This window comes from Chanodichthys erythropterus, chromosome 7 (genome assembly GCF_024489055.1).
Source record: "Chanodichthys erythropterus isolate Z2021 chromosome 7, ASM2448905v1, whole genome shotgun sequence".
Classification (NCBI taxonomy): domain Eukaryota; kingdom Metazoa; phylum Chordata; class Actinopteri; order Cypriniformes; family Xenocyprididae; genus Chanodichthys; species Chanodichthys erythropterus.
The window spans coordinates 21,184,001-21,195,494 of NC_090227.1; the positions used below are offsets into that span (position 1 = coordinate 21,184,001).

The 11,494-nt window shown below is 46.1% G+C and overlaps 1 protein-coding gene across 1 annotated transcript; it reads left to right on the forward strand.

Moving 5' to 3' along the window:
* Positions 1-352: 352 nt before the first annotated feature.
* On the forward strand, positions 353-5,269 carry LOC137022687 (extracellular calcium-sensing receptor-like). Its single transcript, XM_067389125.1, has 6 exons — positions 353-465; positions 820-1,111; positions 1,335-2,162; positions 2,278-2,505; positions 2,682-2,796; positions 4,356-5,269. The coding sequence occupies exons 1-6, from the start codon at positions 353-355 to the stop codon at positions 5,267-5,269; spliced, it is 2,490 nt and encodes an 829-aa protein (XP_067245226.1).
* Positions 5,270-11,494: the final 6,225 nt, after the last annotated feature.

An 11,494-nucleotide genomic window follows, 5' to 3' on the forward strand; every position in this document is an offset into this window, starting at 1 on the left:
ATTATTATTAAAAATTTAAATGTTGGAAATATATTAAAATATTATTGTTAATTCTTTGTTTTATAATAATTGTTGTACTTGGTGCAAGTGGAGTGTTCCAAAATACAAAAATGACGTCCTCATTTCCAGAGAGGGAAGTGGCACCACCTGCTATAAAAAATAAAAAAAAAGCACCACACAAAATCTTTATATAAATCAGCCAGCTGACTAAAGAGTAACATAGACTCATAAGAAGAGCGGGATGTGGGTAATTCTGTATATTTTCTTGTTACTGTCTTGTAACTATATCTGTGTAGCTTTGATGGTCAGTTCAGGTTCCTGTCAGCTCCAGGGACACTTTACATTGAACGGGATGTTCCAGGATGGAGACCTTCTCATTGGTGGTCTGTTTGATGTTCAGAGATACTTCAAAGTATTCACTGAGCTGAGCTTCAGAACAGAGCCAAAACTACCACACTGTGAGCTGTGAGTCTATACAATAATTTTTTTGTGACTGCATATATATTTATACATTGTAACTTGTCAATGATAATTTAGTCTTTATATATATATATATATATATATATATATATATATATATATATATATATATATATACAGCTATTGAAAAAATTAAGAGACCACTCCAAGTTCAGAAATCAATGTTAAGTGGTCTCTTAATTTTTTCCATAGCTGTATATATATGATACAAAGTGTAATTCAATTTTAAACTATTGTGTTATGAAATTCAGTTAATCTCTTATTATTATTATTATTATTTTATTTTTACAGTTAGTATTACTAAGTTAATCACAATTTAATTTATATTGTCTTCTCTAGCTTCTATCTGACAAGCTTCCAGCATGCACGAACAATGGTTTTTGCGATTAATGAGATTAATAACAATCCCCACCTGCTGCCAAATATCACACTTGGTTACCAGATCTATGACAACTGTTTAAGGCTTGAAGTAGCATTCCGTGGTGCCACAGCTCTGGTTAGTGGGACAGAGGAGACCTTCTCTGACCTCAATTGTAAAGGCCCACCACCAGTGATTGGAATCATAGGTGATCCAGGTTCTACTCATTCTATTGCAATTTCCAGTGTCCTGGGGCTGTTTCGTCTGCCTATGGTATGATAGTTAAAACATCTTTTTAGACTTTAATATTTGATTATCTAATATGTCATGTTTTCATTCATAATAGAACTTTGTGCAAATATCACAAACCTGCTTCCCAAAAAAAAAATATATATTTTTTTTTTAAATACAATACAATACAATACAATAGCTTTAGAACTGATAACATTTGTTCATCTTTCTCTGTCTCTTGTCTCTGCTCCTCATTTCTAATTAGATTAGCTACTATGCCACCTGCTCCTGTTTGAGTGACAGGAAAAAGTACCCATCTTTCTTCAGAACAATCCCCAGTGATGCCTTCCAGGTGCGGGCTATGGTTCAGATTTTGAGACATTTTGGATGGACCTGGGTTGGTCTTCTCTACAGTGATGATGACTATGGTATCTACGCTGCTCAGTCCTTCCATCAGGAAATGCAGCGGTTTGGACATTGTGTTGCTTTTTCTGAAATACTGCCCTATGATAATAACCCCCGAGATAATCAACGTATAACAGGAGTGATTCACACCTCTACAGCTAGAGTAGTGGTTGTTTTTTCTGATCCATCTTTACTGATACCTTTGATGAACGAAGCTATGTTGCAGAACATGACAGGCAGGCAATGGATTGCAAGTGAAGCTTGGGCCACTTCAACTGTGTTTAACACACCACGTTTCCTGCCCTTTCTGGGGGGCACACTGGGCATTGCCATCAGACGTGGGGAGATTGAGGGGCTTCATGACTTTCTGTTACATCTTCGTCCCAACAATGATCAAAGAAATATTATAGTGAGGATCTTCTGGGAGAACATGTTTGGGTGCAGTTTTGAAACTGGGGATAAAGAGACAGAAGGAGAGCAAGTGAAAAAGATCTGTACAGGGCAGGAGGATCTGAGCACGACAAACTCACCATACACTGATGTTTCAGGGTTGAGAGCATCTTATAATGTGTATAAAGCAGTTTATGCCTTGGCACATGCACTTCATAACCTGATGCAGTGTGAAGAGGGCAGAGGACCATTCAGTGGGAACAGTTGTGCTGACACAACAAATCTGAAACCCTGGCAGGTAATTTTCTCTAGACATATAGATGAGCTTAATGTGGACAAGCAAAATATGGGCTCTATATTAATTCAAATGTCAGATAAAAATATAACACCTGTCCTATATACAAACTGTACAGCTGGTTCACTACCTACAAAAAGTGAACTTCACCACAGGATTTGGGGATCATGTGTCATTTGATAAAAATGGAGATGCTCTGGCCATCTATGATGTGTTGAACTGGCAGCCGAGCTCTGAAGGGTCAATAAGGGTCCACAAGGTCGGTGTAGTAAATGAAGGGGCAGCATCAGGGATGATGCTTACACTGGATGAGGATGCATTTTACTGGAACTCTGAGACAAAAAAAGTAATTAACATTGAATGTTAAATGTCATAATTTTTTTCAGATATAAAGTCTAAATACTATTCAAAGCTAAGATGAGACAAATGAGAATAAAATAATGTAAAAGCCAAGCTTGTTATTATGTAAAAGTGATGACAAACATGACTGATAACAGATGATGTCTCTTTCAGCCCCCACAGTCTGTGTGCAGTGAGAGCTGCCCCCCAGGAACCAGACGAGCCACGAGGAAGGGTCATCCTGTCTGCTGTTTTGACTGTCTGCCATGCGGAGATGGAGAGATTTCTAATACAACAGGCAAGGAGATTGCTGGCAAAATTTGAATATAATTTGACAGAATTTTTGGTAACACTTTACAATAAGTTTCATTAGTTAACATTAGTTAACTTCATTAGTTGACATGAACTAATAATGAACTACACTTCTACAGCATTTATTAATCTTTGTTGATGTTTCAACATTTACTAATACATTATTAAAGGGTAGGTAACACACATAGTTTCTATCAATCTCATGTTAATCTTGAGTACCTGTAGAGTACTATTGCATCCTTAATATCTCCAAATAGTCTTTAGTTTTATCATATTTATAAAAGATAGACACACTGTACCATGTATTTCCGAAAAAAAGTCGAGCTCCTGGAGGCGTGCCTGCCGTGGGCAGAGCTAAAGAGTCATGAGCGCGTGCAGCTCTTGCGTAGAGATTGTCTGCAAGCTGCGACATCATTATAAATAAAAAGGGAATAAAAACGTTCATGTTGTTTACATTTTATGCACTTGCACGCTGATTGCCAACAAAACACAGACATTTGATGCAGTTACTCACCGCCCGTCATCAGTAAATCCAGTGACAAACTGCGACTTGTTTACAAAGCATTTGTCACCGAAATTCTGGGAACAAACAAAAATACACGCACAACTCTGTTGCTGCCCTGGAAAAACAAACTTCATCCATTGTTCCCTTAATGCTGGGTTATTTGGGAAGCTGAAAAAGGTAATCTTTCCCTCACAACCAATTCAGATCCTTTGGTGACAAGAGCTGTGTCTCATTTCGGAAGCTGCATCCTCCGGAGGTCGCATTTTAAAGGCTGCATACATCATTAAGGATGTCTTATTTAAGAAAAGTAACCGTAATTAAATCGTCTGATATTCATTATGAGGTGTAAAATACTGTAATTTCTTTCTTACTTTGCATTCTAACAGTTATTTTTCTTAAATGAGACTGCCTTGATGATGTATGTAGCCTTCAAATGTGGCCTTCGAAGGGTGCAGCCCCTTAATTGGGACACAGCCATTGTTGAAAAATCTGTCGGATTTCGTAACCTGAACGAAGCATGTTGATGGGCGTGCTCTTGCTCTTGGTGATGTGTGTGTGTGTGCACGCTTATCAGGGAGAAGTGTCTATAAATGGAATTCCACCCTTTATTACGTGATAAAGGGCCATCCTCTAAAAAAAACTCTCTGAAACCTGGTTTGAAACCGGAACTAGTGTATTTGGCACAGAAATACTCTGTCATACGTCCAACTCGTGTTTTGAAACTTTGGCAATGTTAAGCATGAGAATCTAACTCTTTAACAGTGTAAATAAGTCAGAATGCATGAAATAGAATTAGACCCCCCTAATATTTGTTAATATTAGTTAATGCACGGTGAGCTAACATGGACAACCAATGAAATGTTGTATTTTTATTAACTAACATTAAAAAAGATTAACAAATACAGTAACAAATGAATTGCTCATGGTAAGTTCATGTTGGTTAATACATTATAACAAATACACCTTATTGTAAGGTGTTACCTAATTTTCTCTTAAAAATCTTTACCTTGTGTTTTTTTTTTTTTTTTTCTTACCCATAGATGCTGTTGAGTGCATGTTGTGTCTAGATGAGTTCTGGTCCAATCCAGATAGGAATCAATGTGTCCCCAAAGAAGTAGAGTTTCTGTCCTATGAGGATCCTCTGGGCATCTCTCTGACCACTGCATCTCTGCTTGGCACCTGCTTCTGTGCTCTTGTGATGATTGTCTTTGCCTATCACCATAACACTCCCATAGTACGAGCCAACAATTCAGAGCTCAGCTTCCTGCTTCTGGTGTCACTTAAACTGTGTTTCCTGTGTGTGCTACTGTTCATTGGTCAGCCACAGTTGTGGACGTGTCAGTTAAGACATGCTGTGTTTGGCATAAGCTTTGTCCTGTGCATCTCCTGCATCCTGGTCAAGACTATGGTGGTAATAGCTGTGTTTAAGTCATCTCAACCAGAGGGCAAAGGAGCAATGAAATGGTTTGGAGCAGTTCAACAAAGATGCACAGTTCTGGTCCTAACTGCCCTTCAAGTTGTGATATGTGCAGTCTGGCTCTCTACTGCCTCTCCAACACCCCATAAAAACAGCCAGTATATCCGCTCTAAAATAGTATATGAATGTGCTATTGGCTCAGTGGCTGGTTTTTCTATGCTGCTGGGATACATTGGACTGTTGGCAGTAGTTAGTTTTCTCTTAGCTTTCCTGGCGAGAAATCTTCCAGATAATTTTAATGAAGCAAAGTTCATCACTTTCAGCATGTTGATCTTCTGTGCTGTGTGGATTGCATTTGTTCCAACATATGTGAGCTCACCAGGGAAATATGCAGTTGCTGTGGAGATTTTTGCCATTCTGTCTTCAAGTTTTGGATTACTGGTGGCCATATTTGCCCCAAAGTGCTACATCATTCTTTTGCATCCAGAGAGAAACACTAAAAAAGCAATAATGGGAAGAGAAACACAAAATAAATAGTTTTATATTATTTAGCTCCACCATCTACAGACACTTTGTGACAGAATGAATGAAAAATCTATATTATTTAGTATTTTTTTTTTTTTACTATACATTTAGTTTACTTCACAAACTGTATATTCTAACCCCTAACCCTAAACCTTCTCTTAAACCTACCCATCACAGAATACTTTCTGCATATATATATATATATATATATATATATATATATATATATCACGCTGTATGATTTATAAGCTCTTTTCTTTATTGGAAACAAAAAATATGCCCACAAGGATTTGCATATTGCCATCTTTGTGGTGCTCACACACACACATGTTTGCAATGCATTTTATACTGTACAAACCATATACTTTCTATCCCCCGGATACTTTCTATCCCCCTACCCCTAACCCTAAACCTAACCATCACAGGAAACTGTGCACACCTTTATTTTCTCACAAAAACATCATTTAGTATTTTTATTAATTAATTTACATTGTGGGTACCGGTGGCTGGTCCCCACGATGTAGGTGAATTCAGGTTTATATTACATCGTGGGGACATTTGGTCCCCACAATGTAATATAAACAAAAGCACACGCAAACACACACACAAACACACATACACATTCAGATCAGCCGCCATTGTTGAGTACAACATCCTGTAACAGTCTCATGTCAGTTACATGCAATTTATCCTCTGTAATTCTATTACCCACCCTGAGAGGGCACCAGTGAGCAACACTCTCAGGTATAAACAGGTGTGGGCAGTTGAAATCAGCTTTGTTACTGAAGTTAGCAGAAGTGATGGGAGAAACTAAGCGTTCCAAAGCTTCAAATCAATTGAACCAATTGCTTCGCAAAATAATTCACTGTTTTGAAGCGTTCGGAAAACCACATATTGGTGACCCAGTATAGAACAGTATAAGTGAAGTTCCTAAACGTAATTTAGGTAGGAGCGAGCCCATCCCTGTGTCTCCTCTGTTGTTTGTGCACCTCATGTTTCCCTGTTTCTGTTCCCCTTGTTTGTTACCATGGACACTCACTGGACCACACCCCCTTGTTATCTCATTATCTCATTACCTTGTTATCTCATCAGCCTTGTTTACATTGTTTGCCTATATAAGCCTGATTCACTCATCCATTCCCTGTGAAGTATGGTATGTGTAACTCTGCAATTCTGAGCGTTTCTCTGGTTTCTTGTATCCTGTTTATTTATTTATTTATTTATTTATTTATTTATTTTTGGACTCTCTGCCTGCCTTTGGTTTTCCCATTTGCCTAGTTCCTAGCCTTGTGTGTTTGGACTGGGTGCTTGTTTTAATCTTTGCCTGTACACTGGATTATGATTGTGGATTAACATTCTCAATAAAACTGCGTTTGAATCCTCAGCCTTCGAGTCTTGGAGCATTACATTACATTAGCGTATTTCTTAAAAGTGTGATTAAACATATATTTATTAGCAAAGCACTTCTAGTATACTTTTTAAGTGTAATTAAGTATATATTTATTACCAGAGTACTTCAAGTATGTATTGTAAACTACTTGCATTTTAAATGTGCCCTAGAACCAGTTTTTACAAGATGATATATAAGTCTAAGGTGTCCCTCTTACAAGTTCACACAGCTAATATAACCCTCATTTGGATCTTTACAAGATGTTCGTCATGCATACTGCATGCATGCGTCAGATCATGTGAGTATAGTATTTATTTGGATGTTTACATTAGATTCTGAATGAGTTTGATGGTGCTCCGTGGCTAAAACTAACATTACACACTGTTGGAGAGATTTATAAAGAATGTGTTTATGCATTATACAGACTACAAGTGTTTAAAAATGAAAATAGTGACGGCTCTTGTCTCTGTGAATACAGTAAGAAACGTCTCGGTTACGTATGTAACCCTCGTTCCCTGAAGGAGGGAACGGAGACGTACGTCAGTAGTGACCGACGAATTGGGATATCGCTTAGAGAGCCCTATCATCTTCGTGTAATCTAAAACAAGCCAATGGAATTGGCGTGCGATATTTGCATAATGCGCACCGCCCTCGACAGGTGTATATAAATAGGAAGCGGATGCAATCGCACTCTGTTTTTCGCTGAGGAGACAACTGGTGTCCGCACTACAGCGAGGGTACAGAAACTGTGGCGACGGGACGTACGTCTCCGTTCCCTCCTTCAGGGAACGAGGGTTACATACGTAACCGAGACGTTCCCTTTCAGTCGGTCACGTTCGACGTACGTCAGTAGTGACCGACGAATTGGGATCCCAACTAAAGCGCCATAGTTACGAAACCCCTTCCAGTGCCCAGCGCAAGCTCAGCCGCCCATAGCACCGGCTGGCGGTGAAGGGGGCGAGCTTACACCGAGGGAGTCTACTGCTTTCTAACCAATACCCACTAAGTAAACTGGACTACACTGGGGAAGTGAACCCGTAAGGGACGCTGCGGAGACCACTACCTACCCAATGGGGGAGGAGTTTACGTGGGAAATACACATATGGACTGGCCCGGGGGGCAGTACGCATATGGAGTCCCTGGGATGGCTCCACCTGGTAGGGGGAGACTCATCTGACAGGTGACAGCAGAGCTGGCTCTGCTAAGGGAAAGACACGGACTCGGCCCGTAGGGAGTTTTAAACCGTGGATAATTACACATATGGGACCGCTCACGTAGAGGGGTCACGACATATGGGCCCCAGCCAACAGACAGCGTCAGCGACGGATGTAGGCCTGGCATCAGACACTCCGCAATGTCCGAGCCGAAGGGGGAGGCGGAGGAACTCGACAGGGTTCGCCAAGCGGGGAACACGACTGGAGTGAAAGTATGCACGTATCCGGCCAGTGTATGTATCCGAAAATGCATGCAGATCCCCTACCCTCTTCAGGGAAGCCAATGCAACCAGAAGAACCGTCTTGAGAGACATTAGCTTCAGGTCGACTGATTGCAAAGGCTCAAAGGGATGACCCCGGAGAGCTGTGAGAACCAGGGTCAGATCCCAAGAGGGTACGGAGGAAGGGCGAGGAGGATTCAGTCTCCTGGCCCCCCTCAGGAATCTGACGATCAGATCGTGTTTCCCCAGGGACTTACCCTCAACTGCGTGGTGATGTGCGGCAATAGCGGCAACATACACCTTGAGGGTGGAGGGAGACAGCCTTCGCTCCAACCCATCTTGCAGGAAGGAAAGCACGGATCCGACCGAACATGATCGGGGGTCCTCTCGGCGAGAGGCGCACCATTCGACGAACAGGTTCCACTTCAATGCATAGAGACTCCTAGTGGAAGGAGCTCTAGCGGAAGTGATGGTGTCTACGACCGCTTGCGGGAGATCACTCAGAACCTCCGCATCCCGTCCAGGGACCACACGTGGAGGTTCCACAGATCGGGACGCGGGTGCCACAGGGTGCCCCGTCTCTGAGTCAGGAGGTCCTTCCTCAGAGGAATCGGCCAGGGAGGGGCTGTCGCGAGGAGAATGAGATCTGAGAACCAGGTCCGAGTGGGCCAGTACGGAGCCACTAACAGAACCTGCTCCCCGTCCTCCCTGACCTTGCACAGGAGTTGTGCGAGAAGGCTCACTGGGGGAAACGCATATTTGCGCAGACCAGGGGACCAGCTGTGTGCAAGGGCATCCGTGCCGAGCGTGCCGCCGGTCAGGGAATAAAACCACTGGCAGTGGGCAGTTTCTGGGGAGGCAAACAGGTCTACCTGGGCCTCGCCGAAATGCTGCCAAATCAGCTGGACCGCCTGGGGGTGGAGCCGCCACTCGCCCGCAAGTGGAGGCTGCCGTGACAGCTCGTCGGCTGCACGGTTGAGCACACCTGGGACACGAGTGGCCCGAAGGGACCGCAGATACTTCTGACTCCACAGCAAGAGATGGCGGGCGAGTTGCGACATGCGACGGAAGCGTAGGCCACCTTGACGGTTGATGTACGCAACGGCCGCAGTGCTGTGTGAGCGGACTAGAACGTGCTTGCCTGACAACAGCTTCTTGAAGCGGGCCAGCGCAAGACGAACCGCTAGCAACTCGAGGCAATTGATATGCCAATGCAGCTGAGGCCCCGTCCAAAGACCTGCCACTGCATGCCCGTTGTACGTGGCCCCCCATCCCGTGGCAGAGGCATCTGTGGAGACCACAGCGTGCCTGGACACTCGTTCGAGGGTTACTCCGGCCCGCAGGAACGAAGGGTCCGACCACCGGACAAGGGTGTGACGGCAGCTCGATGTCACGGGGACACGGAGCGTGCCGCACTGCCACGCCCATCTTGGGACCCGGCCGCGGAGCCAGTGTTGAAGCGGTCTCATATGAAGCAATCCGAGCGGCGTGACCGCGGCTGCAGATGCCATATGCCCCAGGAGCCTCTGAAAATCTTTCAGTGGAGCCGCTGTCCTGCACTTGAGCGAGCTCAGGCAGTTCAACACTGACTGGATGCGCGCCTCGGTGAGACGCGCAGTCCGTGCGACCGAGTCTAGCTCGAGACCGAGACAAGAGATCCTCTGCCCGGGGGCGAGTTTGCTCTTGTCCCAGTTGACCTGAAGACCCAACCGGCTGGGAGCTAAAACCATGTCGGGTAGAACTTTGTACTGACATGCCCGACCCTCGAACGCAGAACGGAGGAAGGGTCTGTGTCGAGGCAGAATCGAGACATGAAAGTACGCGTCCTTCAGGTCTATTGCTGCAAACCAATCCTGGGGACGGTCCAGGATTGGCCGTAGCCCACCGCCCTTTTTCGGTACAATGAAGTAGGGGCTGTAGAACCCGACTTCATATCGGCTGGAGGGACTGGCTCGATTGTATCCTTCGCCAGGTGGACAGCAATCTCCGCCCGGAGAACAGGTGCACTGTCCAACGACACCTGAGTGAAGTGGACACCCCTGAAGACCGGGGGACGCCGGGCGAACTGAATCGCATAGCCGAGTCTGATAGTGCGAATGAGCCAGCTGGACAGGCTGGGGAGCGCTATCCACGCTTCCAGACACTGAGCCAGCGGGACCAAAGGCACCACAGACGCACCGGGGGTGGGGCAGCAAGGCAGAGAGGGACCCGACTCGGACGGCTTGGGAGTGGCCCGGAGTGGGGTCGGACTCTGCGAGGCAGCAGTGTGCATGGGAGACGGCACACGGGACGCGGTCTGTGCCATCACACTGCTGCCTGCTGGCGAATGGGGAGGGAGCTGCCAGCGGCGAGGCGGAGCCTGGCACACTGGCAGACACACCTTGTTGTGATCTGGAGTTTGAGGAAACTGCTATTTTTGTGAAAAAGTGGGTACCGCTGGACTCCGGGGAGCCAGCGGTGGTTGATAGACAGACATCACAAATTCCCCCCGGCCCTCCTCCGGGGGTGGGAGAGACGATGGTATTCTCTCCCGAAGAGCGAGAACCTTCCCCTCCAGGTTGCCCGTCTCAGTGCCGTGTTTTGCTTTTCCGTTTACCACCGGGCTTAGCGGAGATGGGCTGGGCACCACGCCCGCGACCGGCACCCTGCTGCCTGGCTGGTGTAGGCTGCTGCTTTGCCATTTTAGCAGGGGCGGAGGACGATGCAGGCGGGCGCCCTCGGCGACGAGTGGGCTGAGGCTGAGCCACGGGCGGCTGGGTGGAGGCAGCAGCGGACCGCCGTGGCATGACGTGACTGATAGCCTCAGCCTGCTTCTGTGCAGCGGAGAACTGTTGGGCGAAGCTCTCCACCGCGTCGCCGAATAGGCCAACCGGGGACACGGGGGAATTTAGGAACCGCTGCTTGTCGGTATCCCGCATGTCCGCCAGGGTCAGCCAGAGGTGGCGTTGCTGGACTACGAGGGTAGACATCGCGTGACCAACAGCACGTGCTGTCACCTTCGTTGCCCGGAGGGCAAGGTCGGTGGCAGCGCGCAGCTCCCCCAGCAGCTGTTGGTCAGGACCTTCCTGGGGCATCTCTGACAGCGCCTTTGCTTGGTGAACCTGCAAGAGGGCCATTGCGTGCAGGGCGGAGGCAGCCTGCCCACAGGAACTGTAAGCTTTCTCAGTCAGACCGGCTGAGAAATTACAGGCCCGGGACGGGAGACTCGGCTCACCACGCCAGCCAGTGGCCGTTGGACACAACTGCATCGCAACGGACCGCTCGACTGGCGGGATTCTCGCGTACCCCCTGGCTACCCCGCCGTCCAGAGAGGTGAAGGCAGACGCGGGGCCAGGCCTGGTACGGGCACTATACGGTGTCCGCCAAGACCTGGTCACCTCATCATGCACCTCCGGGAAGAAAGGCATTGGGG